Source organism: Haplochromis burtoni, unplaced genomic scaffold, assembly GCF_018398535.1.
Source record: "Haplochromis burtoni strain Fernald_Lab_line unplaced genomic scaffold, NCSU_Asbu1 Contig_181, whole genome shotgun sequence".
NCBI classification, from domain to species: domain Eukaryota; kingdom Metazoa; phylum Chordata; class Actinopteri; order Cichliformes; family Cichlidae; genus Haplochromis; species Haplochromis burtoni.
The window spans coordinates 320,166-336,473 of NW_024582542.1; the positions used below are offsets into that span (position 1 = coordinate 320,166).

Here is a 16,308-nt window from a genome sequence, read left to right on the forward strand (position 1 = left end):
ACACACACACACACACGCCATTTCTGCTCCTTGTATCCAGGATTTCTTGTATCCACGATTCTTTCGATCACCACCCACAGCTCGTGACCATAGGTGAGGGTAGGGACATAGATCAACCGGTTTTACACTCAACTCTCGCTTCATCATTATGGACCGTCTGTCAATCGTCTGTCGATCTCCCGCTCCCGTCTCCTGTCACTCGTGAACAAGACCCTGAGATACTTAAACACCTCTATTTGGGGCAGGAACTCATCCCTGCTCTGGAGTGGGCGCTCCACCATTTTCCAGCTGAGGATCAGGGCCTCAGATTTGGAGATGCTGATTCTCATTCCCACCACTTCACATTCGGCTGTAAACCATTCCAGTCCGAGCTGGAGGCCATCACCTGATGAAGCCAACAGAACTACATCATCTGCAAAAGCAGCAATGAGATTCTGAGACAATCCAAGTGGAAGCCTTCCACCACCTGGCTATACCTAGAAATTCTGTCCATTAAATGAATGATGAATGACTGATGACAATTATGAACAGTATCATGACAAAGGGCAGCCATTACCCACCAGAAACAAGTCTGACTTAATTGCCAGCAATGCAGACCAAGGATGAAGAGCTGGTCCAGTGCTCCATGACCAGGACAAAAACTGCATTGTTCTGAGGTTCAACTAACAGACGGACTCTCTTTTCCAGTACCCTGGTATAGACTTTCCCAAGGAGGCTGAGGAGTGTGATCCCCCTATAGTTGGAACACACCCTCTGGTCCCCCTTTCTTAAAGATGGGAACCACCACTTTGATCTGCCAATCCAAAGGTACCACCCCTGATCTCCATGCAACATTGTAGAGGCATGTCAACCAAGACAGCCCTACAACATCTAGAGCCTTCAGGAACTCAGAGCGAACCTCATCCACCCCAGGGGCCCTGCCACCAAGGAGTTGTTTAACTGCCTCAGTGACCTCACCCCCGCAGATAGACAAGTTGATTAAGGAGGTCCTCGAAGTACTCCTTCCACCTTCGGCAATGGAGGTGCTGAACATGGTCCATTCTGACTTAATGTCCCTAGTCTCCCTCAGAATGCCATTGAAGCTCTGTCGGAGGTGTGAGTTGAAGATCTTGTGAACTAGGGCCTCTGCCAGGCGTTCCCAGCACACCCTCACAATATGTTTAGATGCGCCAGGTCTGTCCAGCATCCTCCCCTGCCACCTGATCCAACTCACTACCAGGTGGGGATCAGTTGACAGCTCAGCCCCTCTCTTCGCCCAAGTGTCCAGAATATATGGCCGCAGGTCTGATGACACAATTACAAAATCGATCATTGACCTACAGCCTAGGGTGTCCTGTCATCACGTACACTTATTGAAACCCCTATGTTCAAACATGGTGTTCATTATGGATAAACTGTGGTTTGCACAGAAGTCCAGTAACAAAACACAGCTCGGGTTCACATCCAGGAGGCCGTTCCTCCCAATCACATACATCCAGGTCTCACTGCCGTTGCCCACATCTGTTGAGTGTTGAAGTCTCCCAGTAGGACAACATGAGTCCCCAGGTGGTGCACCCTCAAGCAGCCCGCCCAGGGACTCCAAGAAGGCCAGGTACTCTGAACCGTCATTTGGTGCATGAGCACAGACGACAGTCAGGACTCGTTCCCCAACCCGAAGGCGCAGAGAACAAACCCTCTCATCCACCAGTAGAAACCACAACTTACAGGCAATAAGCTGAGGGATACTAGGATACCCACCCCAGCACGCCGCCTCTATTAATGTTATTTACAAATCAGTAGCTATTATCTATCACCTACTCTAATATAATGTTTGTGTAATCAAAGTGAACATCTGTAATGCTACCCTTATGTGATTTTTACTGCACTACGAACTTTAAGTAATTTTAAAAGAACAAAGAAAACAAATTAAATATATATAAAACACAATACTATTCCCTTAAAAGTAAATAATGCTCAAAGTGAGCTGCTTTGGCAGAGGTGTGCTTCTGGTGTGCTTTTTGTTGATTTTTTTATTTTTATTTACACAAATAATGTTTATATCTAAACAAAAGTTATTTCCAGACTGTGACTAAAAGTTATTTCTCAAATCCAGGAGATCAAATTACAAAGAGGTAATTTCACAGTGCAAAAAAGGTTTTAAAAAGCAAAAGAGGGGTTTTAGAAGATTTATGGCTTTATTGCTGGTCTTTTTGTTTTCCAAAAGAAAGAATATTAATATTTTAAAGTGTGAATGATTTTGGGTGTCATGGTTATTTCTTTTTCCTTTTTTTTAGGGGGGAGGGTAGATGACTTTTAATTATAGAAATTAAGGCCAGATATATACAAGAACTACTTGCCTGTTGAGTCAGATACACGGTCTGTGGACTTTATACTTTTTACTGCTTGCACAGTCTGCGTAATGTGTAAATAAATAAACTAAACCAAGAAAATGATAGCACGGCTGAGCTTTTTCCTTTTCTCTTCATTAGTTATTGTAGTTAAAAACTACAACCACTTCCTAAAATACAGCAAAGCAATCACCTACAAATTTAGTATATATACAAAAAAATTTGTGCAGTTAATCAAATGATACCATCTTCTTCTTAAGAATGAAAATGTCATTGATTCCTCCCATCAGCACCATACCTACAACAATGCTATGCGAGTCAACGCACTCGGAGTCTAATTGTATTCACAAAGCTGCCATATGCACTGCTCTGACAATGCCTGGGGCGCTCTCACTTTTTGGTGCAATTGCATTTGTACGCACTGGTGAGATCAGCTGAGGCTTTTGTCGCTGTCTGTTCACTCAATGCAGCCGGGCAGATGGATTGACATGAAAACATTAAGTCTGTGTTCTCATGGCAGATGTTGTGCACTGCTCACAACAAGAAGATTTCAACCGCCCCAAGTGTTTGACCCAAGCCACAGACTGCATGCCAGCTATTGACGATTTCACTCTTTTCTGTCAGGGGAGTTTGAAACTTGAAAGTGTCTCTCATCTTTATGGACTGCTAATAAGCCCACTCCCTTGGAAGAAGAAAGGAGCTCCTAGTGTTAAACTAAACTCAAAGAAAAAGGACATGAGCGATGCATCGGACAGATCTACTAGTCACTGAAGCTTCATCAGCAATAGTCTCAGTGGAAAAGTGGATATCAAGACGCAAAGAACAATGAGAAACAAGGAGAAAAAGGTCAGGAGCAAGGTACAACACTAAGAGTTTGCAGCAATCTGTGAAAAACTGTGGAGGCTCTGTCGGGGCTGGGGAGCTTGTTAAAATGGATCCAATCATGAACCCCGTAAGTGCCATCAAATTTTTATCCACCATGTAATACCATCTGGAAAGCATTGACTGACAATGGCTTCATTTTTCAACATGACACTACCAATGCAGTAAATGCATACCTGGATAGAAAAAGACGGACAATAGAGCACCATCAGTCATGGACGACTTCAACATTATTGAAGCAGTGTCGGATCATCTTGACAGAGAACGGAACAAAAGGACATCCAACATGCAAAGAAGAGCTTTGAATGTCCTTCATGAAGCCTGGAGAACTGTTACTGAAGACTACTTAAAGAAATTACAATAAAACTGAATAAGAGTTTAGGCTGTGTTGTCAAATACAGATGGTCATACCAAAATGACTTTGAAGCTCATTAAAACTGTACAAACTCTGGTTTTGTCTCTTATACTGTATTTCTATGGATGTTTGTACAGTAAATTTAACTCACTTCACATGTTCCTGTTAAAGTATAAAGAAAGGTAGCTCAAGAGTTTGACACTGTATATCTGTGCAGGTCTGCTTTTTGTTTCTTCTCTCAGGTTGTTTTCACTTCTTGATTACTTTCATCTGTGTCTTGCTCTCCTGTGTCTCATCATTAACTATAGAGTTTATCCACTCCTGTCTCCTGTCTCTATTTCTTTGTGGGTGTTAGCTTGTCATGTTACATTACTTATGTAATGTGTTTATGCTGTGTTTTTTTCCTGTGGATATTTTTGGACAATATGTGGCTATTTTTGATTCTACTTCAGTCTGATTAATTAGACTGAATCTGTATCCTGCATTCGGGGTCCTCTCTACTCATTACTGTAAGTTTACATGTTAATTAGTCCTCAGGTCATTCTGTAGGTTTGTGTGGATGTGAGAGTGAAAATTGCATCTCTATGGAAGAAAAATAGAAAAATATTTGCACAAAATAATTTTTGATAAAAACTGTTTTTACATGCTTCCCAAGTTGAGTATATTCTGATCCTGTTTATATGGCAGTAAATTAACACTTTATGTGGGCTCTGCTGTTTGTTTCTAAGCTACAAGAAACGCTAAATTGTCAGTATATTAAAAAAAAAAAAAAAGAATTCGTGGACAGGTGATGTGCCTGGCAGCTTTGACTTAACGGATTAAATGGTCATCATGGTTTAGCTGAGATTTCAAAGGAATACCCATGTCACCTTTTAGAGGGGGAAAAAAGTAATAAGAAATGAAAGGAGCGACGTCAAGGAGAAGAGCTCTGCAGAAGCACAGAACGAGGCATTCAAGCGCCAAAGCCTGTTGCTGTCATCCACAGATAAGAGCACACGAAACACACACACACAAGATGCTCTCTGCCCCATCTGCTCCCCCTCGGGGGATTATCGTCACCTCCAACCGAAAATCAGTTTGTCGCAGTCACATCAGTCTCCTTGGCTACGACTCGCTGTCCATTTTAACAAGCCCTTAAGGTCTCAGTGACACTGAGACAGTTTAGCTGAGGATTTAAATAAATTAAGCCTCTCTTCTTTGATATATATATTTTTTATTTTATTTTTTTTAAATGGAAAAAGGAGAAGCGTCGTTAGATCCTGTTGGTCTGCAGCTCTGTAGAGTGAAGCATTACAGAAGATTGTTCGATCCTGGAAAAATGTTTAATTTTCACATGACTTAAAAAGACAGCAGCAGTGAAAGAGAGAAATGTGAAATAAAATATAAACAAGGTGAGAACAGGTCAAATTTAAGGTGCCCTTTTCACAGTTTTCACTTTACTTGTGAGAAGATGCGGTGTATGGAGCCGTCTCAGCATCTTAATGAGTGAGGAACTTGATGTTCCCTCCTTTCCTGCACTTGTCACAGTTCAGTTATTGTTGAGAGGCTGAGGGATTTGGTGCAGAACATGGTGTGGGTGTGCCTGTTGTGGTGAAAAAAATCTGTTTGTGCCGTCACTTTGGGATCTGCCTTCCTTCTGGGGAAAACCAAGTTCTTATAGCATAGCTCATTACATCTGGAGAGCAGACTGCAGGCTCATAGTTAGAGTTAAGGGTCTGGGAAAGATGAATACATGTGTGCTTCTGTTACTGTCTAATACAAAAAACAACATGAAAGCATTAACACAAAGTATTAATTCAGTACTTTGTGTTAACTGAGACACAATAGGGATTAAACAGAAGTTTTTGTGCATCATATCAAAGAGACCTGAAAAAAACTGCATATCAGAGCGATACGTGGTGCGATGCCTGACACATGCTGAACAATGCTTCAAGCTAAATATCGAAGAGATGCTACAACAGGCTGCTGCCGATCATCGAAATCACGACATCCGTATCTGGTACCATACAGACGCGAGCCTATTTAGTCCGTTGTGATGGCAGGCCAACACAGTGATGGCAAGGTTTACCCCTTCTGGTCTGCTTCCAAGTTTGTTGTGCCTGGAAAAATTCCAGAAGGATTTATCCAGGAGTCAAACTACTCACAAGCCTGAGAATGAAGCAGCAGCTCTGGATACACTGTCTTTGCACTTATATGAATTTGAGTGTAATCCCATTCTTAATACGTAGGGTTTAATACGATTTTAACCCATCTTTGGCAGCTATAACAGCTTCACCTGTTCTGGGAAGGTTTTCTACAAGGTTTAGGAGTGCGTTTATGGGAATTTGGCTCATTTGTGAGGTCAGACAGTGATGTTGGAGAACATCACAACAACAAGAAGGTCTGGCTCACGGTCTACTTCATTTCAGAGTTGTGCTAACCCAGATTTGTCCATCGGATTGGCAGATGGAAAAGTGTTATTCATCACTCCTGAGAGTGTAGTGGTGATGTGCTTTACACTGATGTATCCGACGCTTTGCACCTCACTTCGTGATGTAAGGCTGGGATGCAGCTGCTCGGACATGGAAACTATGAAGTTCTCTACACACTTTTCTTAAGCTATTCTGAAGGCATCATGACTGACCTCACTCTGTGATTTTTACGTGGCCTACCACTTCATGGATGAGTTGCTGTCATTCCCAATCATTTCCACTTGGTTATAATGGCACTAACAGTTGACTATGGAATCTTTAGTACCAAGGAGATATTCCGACTGGACTTGTTGCACAGGTGGCATCCTATCACAAGCCCACACTGGAGTTCACTGAGCTCCTGAGAGTGACCCATTCCTTCAAAAATGTTTGTAGAAGCAGTCTGCATGCTTAGTTGCTTGATCTTATACACCTGTGGCCATGGGAGTGATTGATACATCTTAATTCAATGATTTGGATCGGTGAATGAATACTCCTTGAAATGTAGAACATCTCAGAATAGAATATCTATTTCTGAGTCTGAACCTGTTGAGGAAAAGGTTTTCAGCCACATTCATCTGCAACCTTATTGTTTTGGCTTCCCAGACATGCCATGAGGGAGGGAACCTACAGTGATGGTAATTCGAAGGGTTTGCCTTCCAGCTCAGCTCTCTCAGTACAAAGTTTGGAAAAAATGCCCGCACTAGTTCACTGGTCCCATCAACAGGCTCTCAAAATACTCGATCACCCTTGCTTCACGCTAACCCACAAAGAGCAGTGCACCATTGTACTTGAGAGTGTTAGCCACCTAACACTGAGAGTTACATTCCAGGGACGCCAATGGAGCCAAAACAGAGTGAATCTCATCCCTACCCGTCCTTTTTCACTGCAGAGCTTTTTGTGTACTTCAGCAACGTCTGTCAGGAGATGAGGTGAGGCCACCCCTACGTCTTCAAACTGCCTTCGAGACTGAGGACGTGCTCATCCGGTTCAGGAGCACCTCAAAGAGCTCTTTCCACAATATTCCAGTAAGGCTCAGCAGTTCTCGTCTCTGACCAAAAGCTGGCCTGAGGCTGAGCCAAGTCTGCTTTTCTTATTTCCTGCTCCTGATTCACCAGACAGTTTGCTAGGAGCCATCTGAAAGTCCTTCTCACTGAACTCTTCCCAAGCTTGAGATTTTGGTTCTGCCACAGCAGACGCGACAGCCCTTCTGACCTTTTTTTGGTACCCAACGGCCCTTTAATAGTTATCTATTCCAGCTGACCATTAGGTGTTGATCAGCTGACAGCTCTGTTATCCCTACTGCCTCTTGTCTCCTTAATGGCAAATAATTGTCCTTGAACTTTCTATCATTATTATTGTTATTATTATTTTATATTATTGTTCTGTTTATTTTTATCCTCCTGCTGCTAAACTAATTTCCCCTTGTGGGACAATAAAGAAATTGAATTGAATTGAAATTGAATTGTTCCTCTCTTCAAGAGTGAAGAGTGTCTTGGCAAATACATCAACAACACAGATCAGTGACCTTTCGGTTAAGGTTATCCTGGATCAAGTAAATTAATGCGTGACATTAATTTGTGTCTTTTCTTTTCCAGTCGACACTGTTCAGATTTCTCCAGTCTCTGGATGGGACACCCCCCAGGATCCCACCCAGAGACTGCAACAAGCACGGGTATTCTGAACTGCTGTTTGGTGGATAAGCACAGACGTGATCCTCAAGTTTGGCCAGAAGCTTGTTAGTGTTGGCTTCATGTTTCTGGTCCAAAAGGTACATCCAGCCTTTATACACAGTCAGTATTCAAACCCGTGAGAAGAGCAAAGAAAAAATTGATTAAAACTTCACATTATTAATGGAAAGCTTTTTGGTGGAAATATTTTTAGCTTATGTAATATCCTGCTGCTTGCAGTAATCGGATGATTTAGGATTGTTTCCAGCATCTCAAGATAAAAAAATGTTGGTAATTCTTAAAATCTGCACCCACCTAAACAGCCAGTACTGTAACTTCTGGTTTGCTGAGACCAGAATTATTTACCTTTATACATTATATATGCATGAATGATGTTAAATCTCTGTTTGATATTTCCTTATTTAGGTGAATTTTATGGTGCAAGGCGATTAAAGATTTGTCCAGATGTTTCCACCTTTTGAAAAATATCTTTACTTTGTGTGTTTTTCATTGTGATTATAAAATAAAAGAATGACAAGAGCAGAAAACAAATGAGATCTTAGCAAGAGCATCTAAATTGTACCATGTGTTCTTTCTTTTTCTTTTCTTTTTTTTGGTCATGTCTCAGATGATTTGACAGTTAATTGGAAGAACAACAATCAGACAAACTTGCTAGCCTGCTGTGCACCCCGCTTTAGTCTCTGATCAGCTAACCCAGCGGAGCAGAGCATCTCGGGGCTTTACTCGTTTCTCTGTAAATCTGAGCCATGTTGAAGAAGACTGAAGTGGCGAACAGCTGGATTATACAAACAACGGGGAGAGGAGGGCTCATTAAACCGCAAGTCATTTGTACTTGTGGTTTTGGTTATTTAAGATGATCCAACTTTCTGCCTTTCACTGCTGCCTGCATGTGTGATTAAATTAAGGTCTAATGTCTCGTCACATTGCACCATGTTGTGATTTTAATTAAAAGTCCTCCTATTAAATGTAAAAAATGTCCTGATCACTGTTAAACTGCAGATCATCAAATACAGCAGCAGTTGGGCTATAACAAAACAATTTATGATGCTATTTTGTGAAATGTCATATTTAATTTCTCATCGCTTTAAAATGAGGCTCCGAGGCGAGGGTGTCTCATTTGGTTAAACGTCTGTTGCCTCGACTCCTCTCTCCTCGTGTCCCTCCCTCACCTCCTGGTCACCTCACTTCCTCCTGACATGTCTGGTGGGAGGGGCTAAGAAAGGGGAGGAGAGGAGCTGAGGATATGTGGTGTGGGCGAACTGAGAAAGGAAAGCCACTTTCAGGGCTGTGAGAGTGAAATCAAAATATTTAATACATCTGATAAACCATAATCACGGTTAGTTACCTAAAACTAAACTATAACTCAGTGTGGGAAATTGTTTTAACTGAAACATACATAAGCTCGTTTTTTTTTTTGTTTTTTTTTAATTGAAATAATATCGTGCATTAAAAAAATATAAAGGAAAACATTTTTCATTTGTCAGGCTGGTGTTGTTATGAGTTCCAGGGATGATTAGGGTTTTTCCAGTTTTCATTATTTTTGCACTGTAGTTTTGCATTGTGTATTCGTGATATTTGATTTTGTTGTTGCTTTCTGTTATTTCTTAGTGTTTACCTGTCTTGGTCTTTCCTTTAACTGATTCAAGTTCGTGTTAGGGTATTTCATGGCTTCAATTCGGTGCTCCTGCTCCCAGGGGCGTAATTGCTGGGAGGTTAGGGGGGTTATGCCCCCCAAATAATCTGACCCAACCCAACCAATATAACCCCCCCAATAAAATTATGAATTATCTTGCATAAATAGGCTGTTAATTTTCTTTACTCGTTTCAGTTATTACCAGCAAAATAGTTGCATGTTTAATCATCTGGGTATTTACCCAGATTTATTTATTTATTTAGACAGAGATCTTGACGCCCCCAATGTTCAGCACAGAGTTACGCCGATGCCTGCTCCGAACATCTTTAAGTTTGTTCTGGATTTATGTTCAGGCTTCTTACCCTTGTGTTTTTGGTGTTACGGTTACATTCTTGCTATCTGTGCCTTTAGTTCCCTGACTGATGTAGTTGATGACAGGCTGTTCCCATGCTGTCCCTCCCAAATTATCTGTGTTTTTTTTATCCTCTCTCTCTCTCTGAGTCAAGTTCATATGTCTTAGTCCTGGTTGTAGTGTTAGCCATTTCCTGTCTTATTTTGATAGTATCTCAAAATTTCTGCATCCCCTTCTCATTATCCGTAATTGGTTTTCGCTGTCCTCCTACCAGTGTCCTAGTCGCTGGTTATCTTGTGTGTATTTATTGCCTCAGTCTTCCCTGGTCCTTTGTCGTGTTCTCCCTCATGGCTGTTTTATACCTAGAAGAGTCTTAATTGTGCAATAACAGCTCCTGGCCTGTTTAGTTTTGTATTTAGTATGAGTTCAGCAATAAAGCTGCTTTAAAGTATTCCTCGTCTTCTGCGTCCTGCATTTTGGGTCCAACTCTTGCCTGCCAAACAGCTGGTCCCTAATACCTGGTTAGATTTGTAAGCACACTCAGTTTGAGTTGCAAATGTTTACTGAAACTGTGAGTCCTAACCCTCTGTGTTACGGCTAAAAGCTGAAATGAACATCGAAATAATAAAAGTTCAATGTTTAAATATGATTGCAGACTATAAGCAGTGGACTGACTGTTAAATAGTGATTAGCTGGGCAAGTGCACCTACACGGATGCACGTAACACAGTACTTAATAAACGAGATAAGCAATATTATTACTGACTTATTTTTATCTTACACAGAGTAAAGAAGTGGTGGGGTACCAGGTATGACTGTGCAGCAAATGTTTTCTATCAGTGGTCAGCAGCAGAGCGGGATGTTGCTCAGGGGAGCAGGAAGGTTTGCATGTTCGAGCTCAAGCAGCTGGAAAACTGAGCAGTGTTACATCAAAAGACACGAATCAACCTTGGGATCTTTAAGCGTGGAGACTTTCTAAGTTTACTTGCGCTGACGGAAAACCCACCTTATGAGAACAGACACCCCCACATCCTCACAGTTCTTGTAGACGTGCCCCCACGTGTCCTGGACGATCTCCCTCTCGGTGTCGGACAGCGGCTCCGCGCGCTCCGGACGGTCCTCGCACTCCACCTCTCCTCTCTGCACTCCCAGCAGCTGCGGAGGTGGCGAGGGTGGTGGCGGAGACTCCCGGCGCGACATCCTCCTGCGGCGCAGCAGCCCGGAGGCTCCCAGCAGCGCCCGGGGGAGGTAGGGAGCAAGGGAGGGGGGGAGGGAGACGGAGAGCTGAGACCCCACGGCGGGAGCTTGGAGGAGAGACGGGATGAGAAGAGAAGTAGATAAGAAGAGGAGGAGAGCGGGAGGAGAGAGGAGGCAGACGACACTCAGAGCCAAGAAAAGGAAAGGGAAAATGAAGCTCCGCTGCCACCCACCGAGCTCTCTCACTCCAAACTCTCACTCGCTTGTACTCCCTCTAACTAAAAACTTCTTTCTCACACTGTTCTGCTCTCTCTCCCCTCCTCCTCCTTCCCCTTTTTCCCTCCCTCTCTCTCCCTCTCCCGGTGAGGGAGATGCTTGTCGGTGATGCTGATGTTTTTTTCCCGTCACTTCTCCTTTGCTTCTCTCTGATCCACTCGCTCTGGGTGGAGGAGATGAGGCGTGCTGAGGCTGTGTTGTGAGGACCTGATGGAATGAGAGCAGGGTGGGGAGACGACAGGAGAAAGAAACAGAGGGGTGGGGAGACCAGGAGAAAGGAGGGGGATAAAAGAGGAGGCGAGAGAGAGAGGAGCACATATCTTAGTGCATATGTGGACACATGCAAAGAGTGAGGACTCATTTCTGTCTACATGGTATATTTTCTTCTACATGCCATCAAAACATGTAAATATGTGATTATTAGAGGCAGCAGTGCAACGTTAGCGCAGCAGAGAAACCTTTGCTCTGCATGAGTCTGTGTGGGACTAACAGGATCCCAGTGTCTCAGCATCTCTCAATGATTTAAAGCCAACAACTTTATTCTTTTTTCACTCTTTGCACAGTGCTGTCTTTTAGAGAATACACGGTGCTAATGAATGAACACAATCTCCTCAGCAACAAACAGAAAAGCCCCTTTATTAGATACAACTTGCTAGTACTGGGGTGGACCCCTTTTGCCTTCAGAGCCACTGCTTCATGGCTGAAGCTGCTTCATTCATCAAAGTGCTGGAAGCATTCCTCAGACATTTTTGGTCCATGTTCACGTGATAGCGTCATAGATTTATCAGCTGCATGGTGTGAATCTTAAAACAATGTTCAGGTAGGCTGTGGTATTTTAATAATGCTGAACTGTCACCTAGTGTTGTCTTCTGCTGCTGCATCTTACCTGATTCGACGTGTTGTGTCTTTAGAGATGCTCTTACTCGTGAATTGATTGTAAGGAGTGGTTATTTGAGTTACTTTTACCTCTGGATCTGCTCAAAGCAAATCTATCCATGCTCCTCTGACCTCTGATGTCAACAAGGTGCTTTTACCAGCTCACTGGATATTTTTTCTTTATCTGAAAGTTCTCTGTAATCCCTAGAGATGGTTGTGCAGGAAAATCCCAGCAGATCTGTGAAGTACCAAGACTAGGCCAACTACATCGTGTTCAAAGTCACTCAAATCCCCTTTCTTCACCATTCTAATGCTACAGGTTAAATGCATTGAGTTGATGCAATATGATTGACTGATTACACATTTATGTAATCAACGCCTATTCAATGAGTAGTTGAATAGGTGTACCTAATAAAGTGTCCAGTGCAAGTTTTTCACTTGGGAGCTGGTGGAAAAATCTAAAGCAGAGAAAAATAGAGCGATGTTGGGAATTCTCAATTGTTGCTAAATGTCTGATGCTTGTATATAAAACTGCTCACTGATGCTCTGTCATTTTAATGCCTTGTAATTCATCCACTTGGGGCCTTTTTAACCTGGAGCTGGTAGAAAAAATATGAGCAAAAGACATTTCCATTCTGAAACCAGTTAATTAATAACAGTCTTAAAAACCCAGACAGCCTGGCGTTCATATACATCACACCTAAATAACCAGTCTGTCAGCATGCAGGGTGGGGTTAACTTGCCAGATCTGACATTTATCTTTTACATTTTTAACATGGAGCTGTGCAAAAAGCATCATGAGTGTGCAGGGTTGTACAGTGAGCATGTGCAATCCTGCACAGCTTCCTTGTATAAAGCTTGATTTTGCCCATGTGAGAATAAGACAAATAACAGTGCTGTGTCTTTTTCCTGCCCACTCTATGCAGAAAGCCTGACCTAAACCAAGTGATGTCTTTCCAATGAGGATGCATTTGAAGCGACTTCAAAAAATGTCAGTCTGATTCTCCCAACATTATCTAGAGGTCATGTGTGAAAATGGCATTAGAGTAGTTTTACGAGCTCCAGCAAAGAGGCAGGAATTCATTTGCATACCTAGAGATCCAAGCATGGAAAGAAGCTAGCAGCGTGAAAGGCCTTACATCAAGGCCATTTAAGACTTTAATGGATTATAGTCATAGTCAAAAATAGTTCTATAAATGTATTTTGATAAACTGAGCTTAGCTTTTAAGGGTTCATTAGTGCCAAGTCAGGAAGTTTAAGCTGACCTTGCTAACACCGTTTTTCATAGTTTTCTTTTAGAAAACTATGTTGAACAATCTCAGTAAAATTAAACTGTGAAGTTGATAGCCATGAACGTAAAACAATAAAATATTCTGTAGAGTCACTGCTGTCGATCCAAGATTAATAAAGGAACAGAACCCTTTCACATTTAATCCGTTTTTCCAGAAATAATAACGTATCCTCGTTTACTTCAAGCTTTGAAATCAATCTTTCTTCTACTGCCTCAAAGTGGATTAGGAAAAACTGCACATTCAAGCTCCCTCAAGAATCATAAAATGTTACCTGAAAATAAAAGCAAGGCTATTAAACAGATCCAGAGAGGTGGATGATGATGTGCTTTCTACTCATGTGACCACAAATTGCTCACATCATCTAAATATGTAAGATTTAAAACAAAAAAAGACAGAGAGAGAGAGAGATCTGACACTTCTTCTCACTTGTTTTCGGGATTATAGAGGTAAAAATATCAAAAAGCTGCTCCCTCCACTTTCAGCCTGCCAGGTTTAATTTACCATGCTTTCATCACTGGAGATAATTACACTTACCACTGCTTTCTATACGGTAAAGCTGGTTGACCTTCCCTATCTGAAAAATCTAATAACCACCAGTACTCATACAATGGGATAGAAAATTGCCATCTTATATCTCATCTTTGCTACTGCTGGGACTGCGACACATATTTAAACCGTTTCACTGACTGGTTTAATGTATCAGGAGCCCTGAACCAGAACCGATGTAGGAAAGCCTGTCTTTGCAGTTTGAGCAGCAGTCTCATGGATAATATACCACATCATATCCCCTCTCTGTACCTCGACAAGCCAACAACAACCTCCACCTGCCTGCGATTCCTTTACAAGCTTGTTTAGTGGAATATGTCTGCTCTTATTGCTTTTGTAAATGATGGCAATTTAATTCAATTCTGTTTTATTTATACAGCACCAAATCACAACAAACGTCACCTCAAAACACTTTACATAGTAAGGTAACGAAAGAAATCCCACAATCACATGACTTGGGAATAGTGGGAAAGAAAAGCTCAATTTTCACAGGAAGAACTCCCAGAAGAGCCTAGTTCTGCTAGAATGCTCACCTAACAACTTGTCACCTCACATAAAAACAAAACCAAAAAACACATTTTAGAAAAATTCTAAAATTCACATTTTTATACCCAAATTTGAGTATAAAAGATTACATTAAAAAATTTCTGGATAGCAACAATAATCATATTTTTATATGATTATTTACCATTTAAAAATATCATTTTAATTAAAGAGCTTGCACCTGCTGGTGGATTAACCAATACAAGGACGTAAAAAATGATTTTGGTCGTTTCCAATACTGTTAATTTAGGGCATAAATCTTAGATTAGGTGGTGGTCTACCACATTAGTTAAGCATTGGAAATGATGATAATAATGAATATGATCAAAACTGAGTCGTGTTTCAGAGCTTTGTCTTGAGCATTTTGGCTGCATCACAGGTCACTTGGCCTTAGAGAACTCCTTTCTCTATATTTATGAATTAAATTTAAAACAATGACAGATATGTTGTAGTCAATAGAACTTGAAACTAGCAGCTGAGGCTATAATATCATCAGGAAAGTGTTTTAATGAAGTTATATGTGAAGATACCCAGGTACTGTTTTCCTATAGACTTCAATATATCTGACCTTTTTTAAAAAAAAAAACACCAGAAGAGTCGCCCCCTGCTGGCCTTTAAGAAGACTGCAGATTAAAGGTGCTGCACATTCAGTCTATGTCTATCATATTTATACAATCACCATGGCAGCCTGTGGCTACATAATGACAGGATATGATGTGATAGGAGTTTCCTGTATGTTCATTTTGTTATCATAGTTATTTTATTATTATTATTATAACACTGTGAACATTGTATCCTCAAGTAGCCAGTTAACAGTGTTATCTTTAAACTGTCAGGACTTAGTGATAGATTTAATTCGGTTCTATTTAAGCAGAGGCAACTCACTCATAAAGCGCCACATTTTAAAACAAACGGTTCATAATATTCCCCAGAGCCCAGGGCGAGAGATGAAGTATTCAGATTCTGATGTTTTACACATCAAACAATCATATTTACCATTTCTACAAGAGCAAATGTCTGAAGTTTTGCTTGTAAAATTAGTGAAACTGTGACAATACTGTTTTTTAATTAAAAACAGCTACTGTTTAAAGATCTCCAGACTGACGTAAATGATCGTCTATTTTCTTATATAACCATTTTGCTTGCTCTCGTATTGAAAAAATAAATATATTCACTTTTCGTGGCAATAAACAGAGTAGGGCCAACTTATTATTGTACAGATGAGCTGCAGGGGCTATTGTCAGAGGGCACCAGCATAGAAATGAGTCATAATGTAAAGATGGCATTGAGACAAAGAAAACAGTACATGCTTTAAAACTCAAGGAGAAGGTTCTGCTTATACACAAACTCTCTCTGGACATTGCAGTAGACAGTTGAGCAGGTCCGGAGGAAGCCGAGAACAACATGGCCCTGGAAAGGAAAGAGACCAGACCAGAATGTCATTAAAGTTAATGCAGGCTCCTGCATAATCACCATTTCTTTCTCAATCCTTCAAATAATATTCGAGCTACTCCGAGTGCTGCTCCATCATGTTTAAAGCCTGTAAATGCCTGTTTTCTTAGATGTGTGCCACCTGTATTTTACCGTACAGCCTTCACTACGGGCTGTCGGTACAGTCAGGTCTTTTAAGAGGGCCTTCCAGATCATGACCTCAGCGTCCTGGAAGGTGGTTGTTTTCAGGAGAAGCTTTGTGTTCGTGAGTGGTAAGAACTGCTGCAAAAATGGGACTGAATAAAATAAAGAGACTCGACTATAAAAATATTTCAGACTCATTTGTGTGTGCTTTTTTTTAACTATTTAAAAAACTGTTTTGATCCGGTGAAGAAAATTTGATTTTCAGAACTCAGTGATAGAGAAAATTGCTTATTAAGATGTAGATTTTTGCAATG

At 41.3% G+C, this 16,308-nt stretch overlaps 1 protein-coding gene across 1 annotated transcript in view; it reads right to left on the reverse strand.

Moving 5' to 3' along the window:
- cygb2 (cytoglobin 2) overlaps nt 1-16,308 on the reverse strand; it is a 49,911-nt gene that overhangs the window by 27,289 nt on the left and 6,314 nt on the right. The window contains exon 2 of the mRNA XM_005934474.3: nt 10,696-11,369. Within this exon, the coding sequence (XP_005934536.1) occupies nt 10,696-10,889 (194 nt within the window). The 5' untranslated portion in view covers nt 10,890-11,369. The remainder of the gene's footprint in view (nt 1-10,695; nt 11,370-16,308) is intronic.